The sequence below is a fragment of the Selaginella moellendorffii genome, unplaced genomic scaffold (genome assembly GCF_000143415.4).
Source record: "Selaginella moellendorffii unplaced genomic scaffold, v1.0 SELMOscaffold_30, whole genome shotgun sequence".
NCBI lineage: Eukaryota > Viridiplantae > Streptophyta > Lycopodiopsida > Selaginellales > Selaginellaceae > Selaginella > Selaginella moellendorffii.
In genome coordinates, this window is record NW_003314291.1 from 742,495 (window position 1) to 763,269 (window position 20,775).

Sequence of the window (20,775 nt, forward strand, 5' to 3'; positions counted from 1 at the left end):
GATTGTATGAAAATGAAACCTTGGAACGATTCACGAGACTTTGAACCAAAGAAAGAATGGAATATGAAAGTATAGAGTATCGTTTATCTATACTACCTACATGATGGATTTGTTTAGAATTAAAACCATGGGGGAGGGGTGCTTTACGACGACTTTGCTCCCAAGCAAATGCCGGAAAGCCTGTTGTTGTGCGATTTGTTTGATGGTTTCCACAGCTTGGGTTCGAAGCACCTTGCTCGAGACACAGCAAACAGACAGACAGACAAAAACAATGGCAGGGCCAAGAGCTCGTCGAGCAAGCAAGCAAAATGCCCGCAAACCATATTATCCTCGTGAGTGGAAATTCTAAAGCCAAAAAATCAATCCATTCCAGGAGAGCTTTGTCCCTTGGTGATCAGATGGTTGTCCAGGAAACAGTAAGATTTTAAGATATCAAAGGTCGGTTTTTCCCTTGCTTTTGCGTACGGACTTTTCCGATTTCTTCTATTCCCCCCGGGCCGTACGGGCCAAAGCTGTGCACTCATTCACGGAATCAATGAAAGCTAAACAATGCCAAACCAAGGACGGGGACTTGATCTTGCGCATTGTTTGCTTGCTTCCCAAAGACATGTTGACATTGTCATCCTTCTCACGGACAGACAAAACCATAGAAAAATCATTCTTTTCAATAGGTGGTACCTCAAGCAAAGTATAGAGTGACTGATTAGAGAAAAACCAAGCTTCCAGAATCTGTGCTAATTTACAAAGGTGATTCACAAGAATTATTGTGGCTGCTCCAAGAATCAAAGGGTGAATGGCATGTTGATATCGAAGAGATTCGCGGATGTAAGTTGTGGCTCCTGTATCCAGAGTTATAGATCGTAGGCTATACGAGTTTCTAGAAAAGAGATACGAACCTGCGTTAATCCACCAGCGACGCTTCCACCGGTTAAAAGCATTCCTATAAGAGTTGTCACACCGCCCCCGCCGATCCCTCCCGAGGAGGTATTCGCGTTCCGGATAGCCTGACGCATCCCATTCAAGACACTTCCATAAGTTTTATGCCCGTGCTCAATGGCCTGGATAAAGCAATAAGTCATAGCTCCAGTCGAAGTAACTTTCGACAAAGCCTGCAAGTAGAACAAGATTTAGCTGCGAGCCTACGAAACTTTGCGACAGAACATACAGAAGTATCGGCCGAAGTTTGCCCGTCGTCACAGCCACTGAATGAGTACGCGTCGCCGCCGCTGGTACCTTTCCAAGCCCCGGATCGAGGCCGATGATCTTCCCAAGCAAACTGGCCATAGCTGCAAGAAACGAGAAGAAAAAAGAGGCCTTTTGAGAGACTTTTGCGTAAATCCCAAGTGAGGCATACCTGTTAAACTTGCAGAGGAAGGGAAGATCCAGCGCAGTCCCGCTGTGGCAAGCATCGATAATGCAGTGGAGCTTCACTCCACGAGGCAAAGGCCTGACCAAAGTCGCGTTGAGCTCGTTGTCCACGAGCATTCCTTGCGTCTCAAAGTCCACGGGACAAAGCGTCTCGTCATATCCGTCAACCTCTTCGCCCGTGTAGTCCCGCTGCTGCGATCCATGGCCCGAGTAGTGAAAGACGAGAGAATCTCCCGACTTGCATCCCTGGACGAGCCAAAACATCGCCATCCTCATGTTTTGCTTCGTGGGAAGTCGTAGAGGGTCTCTCTCTTCCTCTGGATCATCACGAAAAAACCAGCTTTCAGAAAATACAAAAGAGTCGAATCAAAGTTACCTGTGAGCATAAGGATCGAAGACTCCGGGAACTGGAACTTGTTCATGAGCAAGAACTTCATACACTTGGCGTCATTGATGCAACCTTTGAGCTGGTAACGCGAGTACTTGTAGCTGATCCCGACGATGAGCGCTCGCTTGGATCCATGAGCGCTGGGAACACTCGGGGAGTACTGGAGGGGATTGGCAGGAGGAGCTCCATTCGAGTATGGCGATGGTGGGACGTTGCGAGGCTCGGCGATGTGAGTGACGGCATGGCAAAGCGCACAGCGAATGGCCTTCGCTCCAGCCGGGAGTTGCAAAGGCGTGCGGCAATTGCTACAATTGACGAGCATGTAGGACGCCATCCAGCAAAAAATTCCTCCAAAAACACGATCGAGGAGCTAGAATAGAACCAAAGAAAAATCCTCGAAGAGCTAGAACCAAGACCCAAATTCACTGCTGCCCTGGAAGCGTTTCTCAACGATCTAAGTGACCCCTAAAGAACCCCAAATTCTCTCTGCCGCGATCGCACTGCCTCTAGGCTTACCTCGCCTTGATCCATCGCATCGCTCCCCACAACGAGCGCCACATAGGAGGACCTCTAAAGATCGCCTAGGGGTATCTCCCGACGCGCACAAATGGAAGGATCCACGAATCTAAGCGCCTAGCTACACGAGAAACACCGTCCGATCTGACGCCCCGAATATTCCCAAAATATGAGAATCACCCAGATCCATGACCTAGATTCCCACAGAAAGGTATATTATCAGGAATAATCTCTTCTGTACAAAAGGTATATTATTAGGAATAATCACGGTATGTTCATTTTTAGGGCTTTTCTTTTATTAGCGAAAAGTTACTATTGGTAACGTTTGACTGTGCGGCACATGTTTCCCAGGGAGTGGCCACAAACAGTCACGAGACCGGTCAAAGATTTTGGCCGGTCAATCCGGGCCGCGTCAAATCAAAACACTTAAAGCACGCGCCTGTAAGCTTCTCTCCATGCTTGCTCTGCGGCGGCGACGCTATAAAAACGAAAAATCTCAACGATGCTGGAGCACTGCGAGACCCAATCAGTTAGAAGAGCGCCCGAGAAAGAGAATTCTATCCATTCCTTGATTCGATCGATCGATTTGGTGGTCAGAAGATAGAAGCTTTGGATGAAAATGGCGCCAGGATCGATTGCCGGCTTGCTGCTCTTGATGGCGCTGGCTCTGCCCATGCCTGGGATGGAATGCTCGCGGTTGGAGCCTCGGAAGAACATCGAGGAGCGATCGCCATCGGGTCTTGAGCTCCGGAGCAAATTCGTAGCGCCCTCCGGCCCCAATCCGGGGGGGAATGCCGCGATCCTGGGAGGCAAGAAGGAGGTCTCTCGATCGACGCTCATTGGGGCCAAATTCGATGCTCCATCAGGCCCCAATCCAGGGGGGAATCGCTTCGTTCAAGGCGCCAAGCTCGAGATCGAGCTGGGCAGCAAGATGCCCAAGGGAAACTTCACCCCCAATCCAGGACCCAGCAAGGATCACAATGCGCAGACGATGGGCTCGTCGTCCAGAGTGGCGATTAGCAGCAAATTGCCCAAAGGCAGCACGCCGGGCTCGAGCCCCAGCCCGGGACACAACTCGGTGTCTAGAATGCTCAAAGTTCCATCGCCGCCATCCTCCAAGATCGCCTGCACCGACGGCCTAGATTCCAGCTCCAGCTTGCTTGCAACGGCCCAGATCTTCTCCCATAATTAAAGGGGAAAAGGAGATCCAAAACAACATTTTTTGTAGGAGTATGATGATCTTGAAAACGTATGTACATTTCAGTAAATACGAAAAAGTGCATATATGTATAATTCTCAGAGTTAATTTCGAGATCTAGCTGGTAGAGCTGAGTTCTTGAGATTGTTCTTACTTCTCTGGCTCTAGATTCATCGAAGCTTTAGAAATCTCTCCACAAAGACGTGATGAAATCAACGCTCTTGGGAAAATTTGCAAGAACATTGTGAATGGATTTTCAACGAGAAGCAGACTCTCGCAAAAACTGTAGTTTGTTCATTGCGAGTTTCGTTTTGTCTGAGAGATTCTAATGTCAAGAGCTTGCAGTAGAAACCAAGGACAAGGATCATGCTCCTGCAAAAATGGTTCTTTATCAGTGATGCGCAGGCAAAACGCAAGATCATATAACTTTTTCGCTAACCAAAGGAAGAACAAAGTAATAGCGAAGGATCCAGTCGCGGGGACTACGAGAATACAAAGTCTATACGTTTTTGCGGTTTTAAACGCTTACGAAAGCGAAGTTTCCACCACAGGGACACGACACCAAGATCGTGTCAAGGAATCGATGGAAAACTGGGAAGAAAGTGAACTTCCTAGAACTGATCGATTGTTTAGTTTCTTGTCTACACCCAGATTGGAACGACTGATAACTGGAAGTCATGGAGTGGCTCCACGAGAGAAAAGTATAAAGAAGAAAGAACGCGCCAATTTCTCGTTGCTTGATTCAAGTACTACGGTAGGTTTGTGTAGTTTTTCTTCGTTTCACGATTAGTATATTGGGAGATCGAGGCGCAGACAAACTTGAAGTTGTAGATTGATTCGAAAGACACAGGAAATCCCGAGCAGGACGTAGAAAAGATGGAAGCATCGAAGAAGAGCTCGAGTGGGATGAGAAATACGAACGCAAGAACAAAGGGGGAACATGGTTGAAAGCATTTGGACAAACTTCGAGGAAATCAAACCGAAGGTTTTATTTCTTCGCCGAGGATATGATACAATCTTAATAAAATGAATCAATATATGTATAAGAAATGATATTGATCACATCTCGTTGATCGCCTGGGGGTGGTAGTAGCACATCTCCCTCCACACATACTCCCGCAAGTTACTGCTCGTGTCGACCATTTGATCCTCCATGACATCCGGAGGGATGATATTGTCCGGACGAAACTGGTAGACATCTCCAGCGTGATTGTCGTGAACCAGATTGAAGTACGGATGATCCAGCGCCTCCGACACGGTGATCCGCTCCTTTGGATCGAAGGCAAGCATCCTCTCGATGAGCTGCAACGCCTGCGGATTCGCGTGTGGATAGAGGCGAGACAATGGAACTCTCGGCGTTGGCGGCAAGGAGCGGATGTAACTTCGAGCTTTGTGATTGCTGATGAACCCGAGCTGGCTCTCCTTGGGCGATCCGATCACGTCGATGATGAGCTTGAGCTGGTTGATGTAGTTCTTGCCTGGGAAGATCGGCTTTCTCCCCAGGAGCTCGGCGAAGATGCATCCCACGGACCAGATGTCAATGGCGCTGGTGTAGTCCTCGCACGAGAGGAGGAGTTCCGGAGCGCGGTACCAGCGAGTGACGACGTACTCGGTCATGAACTGGCCTTTCTCTCGCCCGGTTCTCGCCAGGCCGAAGTCGGCGATCTTGAGATCGCAGTTTGCGTTGAGGAGTAAGTTGCCGGGCTTTAAGTCGCGGTGGAGAACGTTGGCCGAGTGGATGTACTTGAGACCACGAAGCAGCTGGAAGACGAAGAACACACACGTCAATGAAGAAAAAACAAATTTTTGCGACGGTAGAAACTAGACGGACTGGGAACAGAGGATTTTCATGAGAAAAAAGCATGATTTTGATGGCTGAAAATCGAAGGACAGCATAGAACTAAGTAGACGAGATCGCGGAGGAGCTGGGACACCGACTAAAACTTAAGAAAAACTGATTTTCCGACGTATGGCAGAACCAAAGGAGCCATGGATCAAACAACTTAGAGAACAAAACAAGACGTAGGAAATAGAACAAGAAAAAAACCGAGTTGAAAACGAAGGACTATAACCAGGCACAGCTAAACGAGGAGTACCTGATAGATAAAGAACTGGTAGTGCTCGTCCGTGAGGGGCTGCGAGGAGCGGATGATCTGGTGCAAATCCGTGTCCATGAGCTCGTAAACCAGGTAGACATCGTTGAAAGTGTATCTCCCGACGGGTTTCATGATATCCAGCAGCCCCACCACGTTTTCGTGCTGCAAGTACCGCAGCAGTCGCATCTCCCGCAAAGTTCTCAGCGCGTCGATGGAGTTCTCGAACGCATTCCCAATCTTCTTTATGGCAACCTTGTCCCCGGTCTCCAGATTATCGGCCGAGCACACCACTCCATACGCTCCCTTCCCCAGCGGACGAATTGGAACATACTTGGTGTCGATCTCAAACAAGCTGTGCCACAGCATGTAGTAGTGCTTGTCTGGAGGGCAGTAGCCATTTGGAGGATCCATCTTGGTTGCCATAGCTGTGAGAGTGAGAGACCTCTACCTCTCGTTCGTCCGTTCTCTCGAACAGAGAGAAAGAGAGCGAGAGATCTAGCTGAAGCTACTGCTGCTGCTGCTACAATTTCCCCCAAGTTTCTTTCCTCTCCCAATTCGAGCTCTGGCTGAGATCTGATACTACTCGGTTTACCTCTAGTTTGCTCGCCCACGGCACTCCTGGAAACAAAAAAGGATAAATAGAGATGGAAAGAAAACGTAGTGACCGTGTCAAGAATACTGCGCAGCTAAACACGAACGCTGGAAAGGACTGTGGGCGAGGGGATTAGTTTTCACACTTTTCTATCGATTTTAATTGCGTTTGTTGGAAAGACTTACTCGCACTCGTCGTCTGGAGACGCACGAGCATTTTGTACAGGGGCGCCGAGGGCCACAAACAAAAACACGCTAATAGAGAGAGAGAGAGAGAGAGAGTCGTGGCTATGGCGATGGCGATGAAATGGGGCCGCCAGGGATGGCGAAGTTGGAACCAGTAAGCGCAACACAACAACAACGAAGAAAAACCATCTCCATCGCGTTCTTGGGTTTACCTCTCAGGTCAGAGGAGGAAACCAACAAGGAAAGTGGAACGAAGAAAAAAAATAACTTGGCCAAAGTCAAAAAAGCAGTATCACAATCTTACTCTTGGAGCGAGCATCTTGAGGTCGCGACTAGAGAAAACGAAAGAACGAAAACTTTGAACAAGAAAAAGAGAATGTTTGAGAAAAAGAGTTGATCTTTCAGTGTATACTTAGCTAGCTAGTGGATCTGATCGAAGCCCACAACGAAAGCGCTACAGAAAAAATTAGTAAAAAGAGAAGACCATTGAAATTTCAAGAGGAGAATGCGTCGTGAACAAACACGGAGGTCACACACAAGATCCATTCCGTTGCCGGGATTTGAACCCGGGTCGCCTGGGTGAGAGCCAGGTATCCTGACCGGACTAGACGACAACGGATTTATTAGTCGGGCTGGCTAAGCTGCCAGATAATTAATACCCGTACCTCTTTTCTCGCTGGAAAGATACCGTACGATTCAAACCAGAAGAATCAGTGGAATACACAGATCTCGTGTTGTGTTATGGAAGAACGAAAGAGAACGAGGACGAAGGAAAGAACATTTATTTTCTACCAACGTTTCGATTTAAGTCGAGTGACGATCACTTGACTTGGATTCCAAACTTTGGGACGACGGCCGATCGCTCACTACTCTCCGAGGCTGAAAGGATTTGGGTAGCTGAATGGAAGCGAGGAAGCCCACTGCGAGTAGAAGAAGTGCTGGAGCATGAGCGGCGGCGGCGTAGCACTGATCCCCATCTGGAAGCAGTAGTACTGCGCCGCGGTGACGGGAATCGCCGAGGCCCAGACGAGGAAGCAGAGTGGCGGCGGTAGCAGCCATGGAATAGGTGTCCAGCTCGAGGCGATGAGCAAGTTCATCAGAAACGGTGGGAAAAACATGGTGATCGACGGGTGGAATCGAGTGCCAAAGTTGGAGAAGAGTTTAGGCGATGGATCTCACTCGAAGAGAAAGAAGAAAACTCCTTTTTCTTCTCGATCGTTCTCCTGGTCCTCTTGAGAAGGCTCTACACTCACACTTGGAAGAACTTTTTCCTCTGATTGGGAGAGAGCAATAGTTCCAAGTAGAAAGAAAAACACTATGCTCACTTATAGCAAGCTAGAAAACGCACAATCCACTTTTACCCGGAGAAGGCCACGCATGCGCGAATTGGAGGAATCAAAGACTCACATTCCTAGCCTTCGTTCTTCCTCTCCTCCTCTTCTCTCTCTCTCGCTCGCACCAATTCCTTGCTTTGTTCGCTCGCTATAAACAAAGCGCCTTAAATGATGCGCAACGGACGATCAAACAAGAGAGAAGAAAGGATCGAAACAAAAGCAGCGAAAAAACTCGCGAGAGAAAGAGAGAAAGCGCTGCGCTGCGCAGCGCCCCCTCCACAGCAAAGCAGCGAATTAGGGCAGAAAAGCTGGAAGAAGAACAAAGTGTTAAACGAGAGCTCCTAAATGGGAAAGGAGGGTTAAAATTTAACACACATTTGCATGCCAGGTACACGTGTCGCGCAAGCGAGAACAAGGAATCTTCTTCTTTTTCTTCGTTTCTCTACAGAGATGGAGATGGCGGCTCGCAGAAAATAATAGAAAGCCATGCTTGAGAAGAACCTGACGCTGGATCTGGCGAGAAATCAGTGTCTCTCTCGCGGGAGCTCCTGGAATCGATGCTGCTTCTCTCCTCCAGGCGAGAAAATTTAATGCCAGTGCGAGAAGATTCTTGCCTGTGTTGTTCCTCCTGCGCTCGTCCATAAACTTTCGACGCTTGTTTCGTTCTTTGGAAGTTGAAACGATTGGGAGTGAGAAAAATGGAAGGTATCTGGAAGATAGAAACAAACAGAGACCTTAATGGAGCTACTGTCCGAGGTGCTGACACCATCGCTTTCTTCCTCTCTAGGAAAATATAAAGCTTTCGATTTTATTTTTTTGTCTCCACACTGTGATTAAGCTGAGAGCTCGGTGATTCATGCACTGCGCCTGTCACCACAGAGAGATCCATTAAACACAAAAGGCAAAGAGACACATTGATTTTGTTTGTCAAACGTATTCTTTTGAATTCCAGAGGTTTTTTTTCTTCCTTGGCTGGATTGTTTCAGCCAAGGCATTAAAAGAACTACTAGTAAATAGATGGACCACAGGGAATATTTGCAAGACAGATTGCCTTGCATAAGCTTTTTTGTCTTGCACATTCTTTGAGTATCTTTCATTTGAAAGTTCAAGCTTTTGTTCATGAAATGCAAAAACTAATTTCCTGTGCTGTTTGGCTTGCTTGTGTATTTTAAATAATATATATTAAAATATATCCTCTATATATTAATTAATTTGGTATTAGTAAAATTCCAAATTGATAACACAACAAAAAACAGTTATGAGAAAATGATTTGTTTTTTTGCACTATTTAATTTAAAACACTTACAACTTAATAAATGAAACATTATATAAGCAACTTTAACTTTTTCTTGGACACTTGTTATTGATGATAGCACCTCCTTTTTTAATCAAAGAAAATAAAATACTCTAAGATATTTGATTTGCACTTTTATCATTGACAATTAAGAAAGAAGAAAAAGAATTTTATACTCAACACAAGAATATTTTTAGTAAAAAACCTAGAGTTTTCCCACTTCCCAAATTCAAACCCTTCTGTCTTGATTATAATTCACAAAAGAGTAACACAAAACAATCCATGAAATCTAAACACAAGATTGGTCTAAATGAATATCAAGCCTTTAAATAGTAAAATATGTTCCACATATGTTTGCTAAAGCAAATTAAAGTTTTTAGTGACTAACAAAAACAGGGTTTATTGTGCATTGTCAATATATTAGTGCTATTCCTACTTTTGTATATTTATAAATTTTATCTATATGTGATTTGTTAGTTTCTTAAAATGTGTATTGTCTTTTATTATTTTATTCATATCTTTCCTTGTCCATTATTGTTTGAAGTGGTTTTACTTATTGATTTTGATAGTTAATATTGAAATGTCTTGTAATTACTATTAGTTTTTAAATATATTTTTATATAGTTTTGTATAAATATTTATATATTTAGTTCTATGAGTGCATGGAATATGGAAAGGGAATACAGAAATGTGCATATCAATTAGCCCAAAAACCCTAGCTTATATACAGGAGCGAGTGGTCTGGATTGAAACTAATCCGACGGCTACCAAAATCCACTACGCTAATATTAGTATACGGCATCGTAGCCGTACACTTGGCCCTCACATCATCCCCTCCTCTCGGAATAATGGAAGGCCGTCAGGGTTCTCTTGTAGATGGGCCGGGATCTGGAGGAACGTCAGGAGGAGGCATCGGCGGATTTGTAGACGGTATTAACTGCTCCTGATCCCTTTGTATGAAGCGTTTTAACCGCTGCACATGCATAATCTCCGGAGGATCGGCCTGCTGAACGTCATGCCGAACCTCATAAACTTGCGGTCCAACTTGCTGCAACACCCGATACGGTCCTTTCCACTGCGCAAGGAGCCCCTTAGATAAACCACGTACCGTAAGATGGGGAAAACGGACTAACACCAAATCATCCACTTTGTACTCCGCAGGTGGACGATGATGGGAGTTGTAGCGCCGTTGTTGTCCCACTTGTACGCGGCCTAAGTGTTCGGCAGACTCTGCTCGGACAAGTGGAAGAATGTTTGTCAAATACAGATCCCATGACCTAGCATCAGGAGCTCGTGGCAATTGCGAAGGTAAACCCAACTCTGTTGGTAATATTGGATCATGACCATATAGAAGTTTATATGGTGAAGCACCAACAGAACTCTACACCCCTGTGACATAGGCATACCGAAGAGACGGCAAATAACCATCCCAATCCGAATGCTGAAAGTTCACATACTTCGAAATCATCCCTTTGAATGTCCGAACGAGCCGTTCCACCAAACCGTCTGATTGTGGATGATAAGAACTCGTAAAAGTGTGGCGTATCCCCAACCGAGATGTCAAAACATGAAATACCTCAGCCATAAATGCAAGACCATTATCCGAAAGAATCCGCTCTGGACAAGAATGCTGAAACACCACTCGATTGAGGAGGAAGTATCCAACAGCAGTTGCAGAGGCACTAGCAAGAGCACCAACTTCCACCCAACGAGTCAAGTAGTCAGAAGCAATAATAACATACTCATTGCCAGCAGTTGATCGTGGAAAAGGTCCCATAAGATCAAACGCCACCAACTCAAACGGACGGGAAACTGCAATTGACTCCAACCGTCCTTCTGCAGCATAAGGGGGAGTATTACGAGCTTGGCACCAAACGCAGCTACGCACATACCGGATAATATCACGTCGCATTTCCGGCCAATAGAAAGACCTGCGCAGCTTCTCGGTGACACGACGGTGTCCCATATGCCCACCTAGAACAGGAGAATCATGGTAGGCATGGAGAAACCGCGGAATAAACACTGAAGGTACCACCAGTCGTAAATGATCATCAGGATCCGTCCCCACAAAATAAAGAAGGCCATCTTCAAGGCGATATTGAGAATGTAAATGCCGGAAAGGCAAGTCATCAGCAAGTGATGCAGGATTCTCAAACCCATCTCGAAGCCTTCGAATCCACGGCTCAATCTTCTGAGCCTCGCGAACCTCCTCAAGAGAAGGCAGATCTTGCTCTGCACCCTGTGGACACTGAACGTCAAGGACAGCAACTGCCGATGGCATAGAATCCTCATCTAGAAAATCCACAGATGCTGGAACAACAGGTTCGTCAGAATGATGAGAAGTGAGTGGAGAAGGAAGAGGAGCTCGAGAAAGGGCATTAGCATCAGCCATAGAACTCCCTGGGCGATGAACAACATCGAAATCATATATCTGAAGCTTCAAGGCCCATCGAGCCGTACGACCAACCAGGTTCTTCTGCTTCAATAATGAAGTAACAGCAGCATGGTCACCTTCAAGTAACGTCCGAGAACCATGTAGATATGCATGAAGTTTCTCGAAACCCCAGACTGCTGCTAAACACTCCTTCTCCGTTGTGGAGTAGTTCATCTCCGCTGGTTGTAATGTACGGCTTATGTATGCAATGGGATGGCGCTGACCAGGCACACTCGAGCTCTCTTGCATCAACACACCTCCAAGACCAATGTCAGAAGCATCCACGCGCAAAATAAAAGGTCGATTGTAGTCAGGATATGCCAAAACCGGAGGAGTTGTCAATAGCTCTTTGAGATCCACGAATGCCCGCTCACAATCCGGAGACCAGATGAAAGATGACATTGATGACTTCAGCAACGCTCGCAATGGTGTAGTGCGATTGAAAAGATGATCCACAAAACGACCAAGATACTGCACCTTACCCAAAAAGCGCTGCACATCATTCACACACTTCGGAGTAGGGAACTTTAGAACAGCCACAAGTTTGTCAGGATCAACTTGCAAACCCTCACGAGAAATACGGTACCCAAGATAAGTTGTGTCCTTGGACCCAAACACGCACTTCGACCGCTTCAGCTTTAAACCAACGTCGCGTAGCCGATCCAACACTTTACAAACATCACGAACATGCTCCTCCCACGTCCCCTCCGAGTGGATCAAGACATCATCAATGAAGTCAGCAGTCACCTCCGGCATATCGCAAAGAACCTCGTCCATCATCCGCTGGAAAGTTGCTGGAGCATTGTTCAAACCAAACGGCATCACCAAGAACTCGTACAAACCAAATGGTGTACGAAAAGCAGTCTGAGGAATATCTTCTTCGGCCATTGGTACTTGCCAATACCCAGAAGCAAGATCTAGCTTGGTGAACCAACGACTGCGCCCCAGACGATCCAAGAGATCAACAGTGTGAGGAAGAGGATACACATCTAGGATCGTCACTTCGTTTAACGGACGATAGTCGATGCAGAAACAAATACTCCCATCAGGCTTCGTCACAAGATGAGGTTCACATGCCCAAGGACTCCGCGACTTCCAAATAACACCCTTTTCCAGCATTTCCTTGACGTTTGCTCGTAAAATTTTGATCTCCTTAGGTGACCGACGACGAACAGGAACCTTGATTGGACGAGCATCCCCGGTGGGAATTGGATGACGTGTGGCAATCTTGGCCCCAGACGATAGGTCAAATTCAAAGAGATCAGAATACTCCTTCATGAGTCGGTCAACTGCTGCAACACAAAGATCGTCGGAGGGATCGGAAAAGAGAAAAGCAGAACAAGATGGAAACACAGAAGGAAAGAGTGGGGAAACAAAAGTAATGGAAGCAGAGGTAGAAGTAGAGGGACGAAGAGGTATGGAAGTGAGAGGAATGGATGAAACATAAGGAAGTATGAGACAAGGGGGAGAAGCCTCAAAGTCACACTTGACATGATTGCGCTGCAACCAATCCATACCAGAATGAAGTCAAAAGCTTCACTCGGCACCACCCGTAACGACTGCAACTCAAGCTCGAGATCGCCCACACGCACAACCAGGTCCACCTCATCCCGTCCACATGCATGTGTACGGCCGTTGCCATAAAGAATGAAAACTGGTTCTGCCGCATGACGCAAGTGTAGATGACAACGTGTGGCAACAGGTCGAGCAATAGAAGATAAACTCGAACCTGTATCAACCAACACGGAGAGAATAATAGGAGACTTCTTGTTATAAAAACGAGCTTGGAAAGTAAACACTGGATGAACTGGTGCCGAGTGAACCCCTTGATGATACTCCCAAAAGAAAGATGGAGGGGTCACTGATTTATTCGCGCAAGGTCCCTCCGTTACTCGCACGACTCCTCGTTTCCCGGATGTATCTCGGTATCCAGACCTTCCACTGCAGCAGCACCCAGGGGATGTTGCTAACGCCAAGGTCTCCACCCAGGAAATGGAGGTCGCCAATCCGGAAAACGACGGCAACGCCGATAAGTATGACCAACTTCATCACACACCCAGCAGCGAACATCATAGCCACGACCATGTCCTCGCGCTTGTCCTTGGACTCGAGCAGCAGCAGCATCAACCTCCATTGGAACAGGACCATCACCCATAGGAAGTGGAGCGGAAGGACGTGCAGCGAGAAGTGGAAGAGGCGATGTCTCATAACGTTGTGCCAAACGAAGAGCATCGTCAAGGGTGGCAGGAGCAAGTGCATGCACAAGTCCAAGATCTTGACGAAGTGCTGGCCACAACATTCCTAGCTTAATCCGCTCCGACATATTTGGCTCCGCACGAAGCAAAAGACTTCGGAAACGAACGCCAAATTGCATCACCGACTCCGATGGCCCTTGGCGAAGACGATGCAATTGTTGGAAAGCATCATCACAATCATCGGCATGTCCGAAGGCGCGTTTGAAGACGTCCGGGAGAACACTCCAATCCCCACGAGTAGCTGCGCTCAAACCATTGTACCACTGCAACGCCGTCCCTTGGAAACACGTGGGAAACTCACGCAACCGTCGAGCATCATCCCAAGAATGATATGTGGCAATCACCGTAAAGTGATCGAATCAATGGTACACATCATCCCCAGGATTCCCGCGAAAGAACTCCGGCCGAACGCGAGGATTGGCACCAAAAGCAGGAGGAGTTGTACCACGTGCCGTGAACGCCGCCATCAACTGAGTTTGGTTGTTCAATTGCAAGCGCATAGCATCAAGCAATTGAACCAACTGCTACTCTAGAGTCAAAGGAGGAGATTGCGGATTGGCCATGAAGATGAACGAAAAAGAAAGAGCAAAAGAAGAGAAATGACAAAAAAGCTGGAAAGAAATGGTAGATCTAGACAATGCAAAAAGCTAGATCGAAACCAAAATCCTGAAAGGAAAGAACAAAAGAAAGGAAATGGAAAAAGTTAGATCTAGACGATGCAAAAGCTAGATCTAAACCGAAATCCCAAATCCAAGCACTCCCCAGGGACAATCAAAGGTGCCCCTCATCTCCACCAATGTGAGTGCATGGAATATGGAAAGGGAATACAGAAATGTGCATATCAATTAGCCCAAAAACCCTAGCTTATATACAGGAGCGAGTGGTCTGGATTGAAACCAATCCGACGGCTACCAAAATCCACTACGCTAATATTAGTATACGGCATCGTAGCCGTACACTTGGCCCTCACAGTTCAGATTTATATAAATTTAGTATTGTGGGATTTTGATAGCCCTCAGATTAATTTCAATCCAAACCATTCACTTCTATATATAAGCTTAATCAAAATATATATTTCTGTATTCCATTTCTATATTATATACACTTACAAAATTTATAATTTTTTAATAATGTTTTCTATATATATTATATTGCCATTAATTTTGTTTTTAAAAGTTTTAATTTTTTAGATTTATATTCATTTGTGATGTCCAAATATATAGCTATAATGCTGTAAATTAATATTAACGTAATAGGATTTTAATAACCATTGAATTGATTTCAATCCACTCTTATATATAAACTAGGGTTTATAGGTTGATTGATATACACACATTTATATATTCCATTTCTTTATTCAATATACTCACATTAGTGGAGATGAAGGGCAATTTTGATTATCCCTAAGGAATGTTTGGAATTAGGATTTAAATTTAGATCTAGCTTTTACATAATTTAAATCTCCTTTCTTTATAGCTTTTTCAAAAAAAAATCTTTTGCTTTTTCCTTCATCTTCATGGTAGAGCAGTAGCCTCCCCTTCCTTTGACTCTAGAGTAACAATTAATGTAATTGCTCCATGCGATGTAGTTGTAGTTGAACAATCAAACTTAATTAATGGTGATATTCACAATACATGGTACAACTCTTTTTACTTTTGTTGCCAATCTTTATGTCTGGTCCGAGTTCTTTTATAGAAAACCTGGGGATAATGTTTACTATTAGTTTGATCACTTTATGGTAATTGCCATATATCATTCTTAGGATTATGCTTAACATCTGCATGAGTTTCCCACATGTTTCCAAGGGACAACATTGTAATGGTACAATGGTTTGAGTGCAACTATTTATGCAAATTGAAACATTCTTTTAAACATCTTCAAATGTGTATTTAGACATGATGACGATTGTGATAATGCATTCCAATAATTGCATTATCTTCGTAAAGGCCATCTAAATCAATGATGCAATTTAATATTCATTTTTGAAACTTCTTACCTCTTGTGGAGCGAAATATATCAGAGTGGATTAAGTTGGGAATGTTGTGGTTAGCACTTTATTAAGATCTTGTAAGATTTGTGCATGCACTTGCTCTAGCCACCCTTGACAATACTCTTCCCTTGATATAATATTATGAGATGTTGTTTTTTCCACTTTTTGTTACACATCTTTCAACTCCACTTCCTATGGGAGATGAATTTATTCTAATAGACTACTATTGTCCAAGTTCAAGGATAAGAGCAATGACGTGGTTGAGACCATGATGTTTGTTATTAGGTATGTGATGAAATTAATTACACTTATCAACATTGTTAGTGTTTTTTGGATTGACAAACTCCATTTCTTAGGTAGAGACTTTGGCATCAACAATGTCTTGTTAGTGCTCTTGCAATGGAAGGTCTGGATACTAAGATGCTTCTAGGAAATAAAGGGTCACATGATAGTAAAGGTTTTTGCGCAAATAAATTAGTGACCTTTCCATCTTTCTTTTTAAATTATTATCAAGAGGTTCATTTGGCATCTGTTCATTTAGTGTTTACTTTCGAAATTTATTTTTTATTACAAAAGGTTTCTTATTATTCTCTCCATGTTGATTGATATAAACTCAAGTTAATTTTCCATTGCTTGTTGCCACATATTGCCATTTATATTTGCATTGTGTGGTAGAGCCAATTTTTAGTCTTTCTGGCAATAGCCGTACACACTCATATGCTTGGGATGAAGCAAACCTAGTTGTGCATATGGGCAATCTCAAGTTTAAATTATAGTCATTATAGGTAGTGCTAAGTCAAACTTTTGACCTCATATTTAGTATAGATTAGTTGCAGCACAAGCTAAATATGACATTAAGGCTTCTCCCCTTTTAAAAGTATCATCAAGGGGTTCACTTAGCATTTATTCATTTAGTGTTTACTTTCCAAGTTTGTTTTTATTACGAAAGGTCTCATATTATTCTCTCTATGTTGATTGATACATACTCAAGTTTATTTTTTATTGCTTAGCTTGTTGCCACATATTGCTGTCTATATTTACGTCAGATGGCAAAGCTAGTTTTCATTTTATATGGCAATAGTAGTACCCATGTATGTGCACAGGATGGGCAGACGTAGTTGTGCATTTGGGCGATCTTAAGCTTAAGCTGCAGAAATTGCAAGTGGTGCTAAGTTAAACTTTTGACCTCATCCTTGGTATAGACTGATTGTAGTGCAATCATGCCAAATGTGATTTTGAGGCTTTTCTCCCTTGTTTAATACTTTTTTATATTTCTTCTATTCCTCTTACTTTTGTTCCTCTTTATTTTTTTATTTTACCTTTGCTTCCATCAGTTTTGTCTCCCTATTACTTTCTCATATGTTTCCATCTTATTCCTTTATTCCTTCTTTATATCCCTTCAACAATCTTTGTATTGTAGTAGTTGACTAGCTCATAGAAGTGTATTCTTTAAATTTGATTTATTGTCTAGGGCCAAGATAACAATATATTATCTTATTCCAACTAAGGATGCTTGTCCAATCAAGGTTCCTATTCGTCGTTGGTCATTAAAAGAGATTAAGATTTTACTTGCAAATATCAAGAAAAATGGGTGTTATTCAAAAGTTGTAGAGTCTTTGGGCATATAAACCTCATCTTATGATGAAGTCTAATTAAGGTATTTGTTTTTGCATTAATTATTGTCTATTAAACAAAATGACAATCCCAGATATATACCCTCTTCCTCACTACTAATATCCTAGATCGTATGGGGAGAAGTTGTTAATTCACCAAGTTAGATTTTCCTTTTGGATACTAGTAAGTGCCAATGGCTAAGGAAAATATTCCTAACACTAATTTTTATACACTATTTAGTTTATATGAGTTCTTGGTGATGTTATTTGGTTTGAATAATGCTATAGTGACTTTTCATCAGATGATGGACGAAATTATTTGCAATATGCTAGAGGTGATTATTGACTTCATCGATGATGTCTTAATCCATTTGGAGGGGATGTGAGAAAAACACATTTATGATATTCATAAGGTATTTGATGGGTGAGAAGTTGTTTTAAAAATAAAGTGATCAAAGTGTGTTTTGGGTCCAAGTCCATTTGGAGGAGATCACTACCATATGAAGGATTTGAGTGTCTTGTAGTTTATCCCGGAGACAATGTTCTATGTATTAAGTTCCCTACTCCAAAGTGTGTAAATGATATGTAATGCTTTTTAGGCAAGATGCAATATCTTGACCATTTCGTTAAGCATTTTTTTTATTGTATTGCACCATTGAAAGCATTGTGTAAATGATTAAATTTTCCATTCTATTTTAATCACTTAATCACACCTTTAACCATTTAGAAGAGTTTTATTCACAACCTTTATAAGTTTTATTTTGAATTTGGGGACTTGCTAACCTCAAAAATAGCATCCATGCCATTCAACCTTTGCACTTGGTATAAGTTGCTCCACATGTCCAATCCCATGATCGACACCCAAAGGTACTATTGACATATCAACCCATTACATTAAGGCCATACTCATTCAACTTTATTACACTGGTGATTCAACACCACCTACATCACAGTCCCATCTCTCAAAGACTGAGCTATCCATCCATAAGTGATCATTCTAGATTCATTCCTTAGCATTCTTAGGATGGCTGTAGATATGGGGAACAACCTTTCCTAATATCCTTATTTCAGTCCCTACTAAGTCCTTTTTCATCCATGGCCGTATTTGCCTGGGTTAAGGCCCACAGACTTGACTATTATATTCCATTGACCTCTAGGATTTCCTTACCATGTGATTATATCTTTAGTCTCTACACTAGAGAACTGTTCTTTTTCTTTTCCACAGTCTGGGACTTTGGAACAATATTTTAGAACACTGTGGCCATATGCGAGTTTCGTGGGTACTCCTCCCACCTTACACCTTTGGGTGACCTAACCATGTAGCTAAAATGAAGTTCTGATGAGCCATGCTAGATATCCAAGTAGGTAGTGCCACCCACATTTGGATTGGAAGCATCAACCATTTGATCTCCCGGGGGAGTTATAACTAACTTTTAAACACTTCACTAAGCTACTCTACTTGTTTATCCATATTCACTCTAGCCTTGGATTCTTCAATAGTTGTATCATCATTCAACACGTGGGTATAGCCTTCTTTGGTCACCATTGGCCTTTCTAGACTAAATTGGCTCCACTGAAGTCCTCCCCTTACTATACTTTTGGAGGTCACTAAACCCACTAGGGTCTGGAAGATGAATGCTTTAGGCTTTCACCTTCAGACTCAGACTTAAATTCAGACTTGGTTTCGGTATTTGCTTTGGTCTCATTCTCAACCTCATACTTCATCTCAGGTCCATCTTGGATTTGACATCAGACTCCATCTCAAATCCATCTCAGACTCCTTCTTGAACTCCATCTTGGATTCCTTTTCAGACTTATTTTCGGACTCGTTCCTAACACTTCTATATGTCATGACACTTGCTATGTGTTAGTTCTTTTTGTATCCCTTTTTAAAGACTCATTCACTAATTATTTCATGCTCATCCCTCAAACATTTCATTCGGAATTCCACTCCCACTTTTGACTTTCCAAGTTGGAGCCTTTAATCTAAATATGTTATGATTATTGGACTTCTGCTTTGATCATTACCATATAACACCTTTTTGGCTCCACTTTGGAGATTAAGGATTTATGTTTCACAACTCCACCACCCATAGACAAAGTTTTATGTTTTTATCGAACAATAAACCATTTTATAAAGTAAGTCTATCATGGATTACCATTTTTCATCTTTGGCACCAAGCCATTAGATCACTTGTGGTGGTTTTCTCTCTTTATTTAGTTTATTTTTTGTTAAACCTATTAGAGACACCTTTTCTATTTTAATCCAACTATTCATTCTCGAGTAGTCTCAACTTCTATCAACATAACCATCACACTTTATAATTTTTTATTTTGACTTCTCAAAGTCAATTTCTTGGGTGTCTCTAACATCTTGCATTACACATATTGTGCAAATTCTAGTTTCCCATCCTAGAAATTTTTTTACTTGAGGGCACTATTATGTTCTCTTTTATTTTATGCCACTTTAGGAATTAAGTTTCATTTATCCATAATATGTGCTAGAGTTGTCCACAACCCTATCATTTGGCTTTCTTGCTACTCCCTTTTTTAGAGTTTTTACCCCTTGCCAAATTGAAGCATTTGGGAATCCATCCTTAAAAACATATTTCCTTTTCTATACTCTATTAACATCTAACACATAAGTGTTCCTTGTTTAACTTTGTTGTTTGGATTCCTTCCAACGATTTCCATAACCTATCTTTAGCCATTAATCTTTTGCTCCTATCCTTTGATTGTTGTATATAGCAATATAAAATCACTACCTTCATTTTCGATATATCCTTTTAATTCTATAACAAATGCGCTATTTTGCTAAGTTTATAGGGTGTTCACCCTAGTAAGTCTCTTTACCAAGTCCTTTCATTTGACAAATTTGTGATTATGCATGGACTCCTCCTTGCTTGGCTTATGGGGCACCCCTTTTAACGTTAACACATTCAACTCGGGTTTTTATTCTTTGTGACTTGCTAATCTCGCTTAGTAAGTCACCCGACTAGCATAACATGGATTCAAGCATAAGCGTGAAAGTCCTTAACCATCAACTTTTGTTTAAACTTATTTCTTTGAACACTCGAAAATTATTTCCCCAACCTTGATAGCCTCACTTCATGACAAGTTTCAAGACCATGCTTATGCTGTGGCACTTTGATTTCATGCGTTCTATAAATCATTTACATTTGTTTTTCTAGGTATTAACTTACCTAGAATTGTCTTTGGGAACCTTGAAAAGACTTTTTCTCTTAGTTTGCTAAGGCCTCTCTTTTTGCAAGCCTTTTAATTGGTATATGGTCTAATATGAACAATTCCATACTTTAGACTCTCCATAGCATCTATAAAGTACTAAATTTTCCATTTTATTTTAGTCATTTAACCACACCTTCAACCATTTTAGAAGAGTTTCATTCATAACCTCCATATGTTCTATTCCAAACTTGAGGACTTACTAATCCCGAAAAATGGTAAATATGCCACTTAACCTATGCACTTAGTTTAAGTGTTCCATATGTACA

General features: G+C 42.8%; 2 protein-coding genes and 1 non-coding gene across 3 annotated transcripts; all 3 read right to left on the reverse strand.

The window, feature by feature from the left end:
* Positions 1–641: 641 nt before the first annotated feature.
* LOC9648838 (metacaspase-1) lies at positions 642–2,440 on the reverse strand. The gene is made up of 5 exons (XM_024681357.1): positions 1,745–2,440; positions 1,355–1,685; positions 1,166–1,286; positions 897–1,109; positions 642–839 (listed from the first exon to the last, which is right to left on the reverse strand). Exons 1-5 carry the CDS (start codon positions 2,088–2,090, stop codon positions 783–785), a joined length of 1,068 nt encoding a protein of 355 aa, XP_024537125.1. The 5' UTR covers positions 2,091–2,440; the 3' UTR covers positions 642–782.
* A 1,994-nt stretch (positions 2,441–4,434) lies between these two features.
* On the reverse strand, positions 4,435–6,853 carry LOC9646574 (mitogen-activated protein kinase homolog NTF3). The gene is made up of 2 exons (XM_002976363.2): positions 5,567–6,853; positions 4,435–5,231 (listed from the first exon to the last, which is right to left on the reverse strand). Exons 1-2 carry the CDS (start codon positions 5,987–5,989, stop codon positions 4,530–4,532), a joined length of 1,125 nt encoding a protein of 374 aa, XP_002976409.1. The 5' UTR covers positions 5,990–6,853; the 3' UTR covers positions 4,435–4,529.
* Positions 6,854–6,888: 35 nt separating this feature from the next.
* TRNAE-CUC lies at positions 6,889–6,962 on the reverse strand. The gene has a single exon. It is a non-coding gene; the product is annotated as a tRNA-Glu (tRNA).
* Between the last annotated feature and the right edge of the window lie 13,813 nt (positions 6,963–20,775).

Bases quoted from the DNA above. Each gene is read 5' to 3' on its own strand.
- LOC9646574 (XM_002976363.2), bottom strand. From the start codon at position 5,989: ATGGCAACCAAGATGGATCCTCCAAATGGCTACTGCCCTCCAGACAAG. The intron at 5,232-5,566 runs GTACTCCTCGTT...TTCGTCTTCCAG, and splicing joins ACCAGTTCTTTATCTATCAG to CTGCTTCGTGGTCTCAAGTA.
- LOC9648838 (XM_024681357.1), bottom strand. From the start codon at position 2,090: ATGGCGTCCTACATGCTCGTCAATTGTAGCAATTGCCGCACGCCTTTG. The intron at 1,686-1,744 runs GTAACTTTGATT...GTGATGATCCAG, and splicing joins TTCGATCCTTATGCTCACAG to AGGAAGAGAGAGACCCTCTA. The intron at 1,110-1,165 runs GTATGTTCTGTC...TTCTACTTGCAG, and splicing joins AAACTTCGGCCGATACTTCT to GCTTTGTCGAAAGTTACTTC.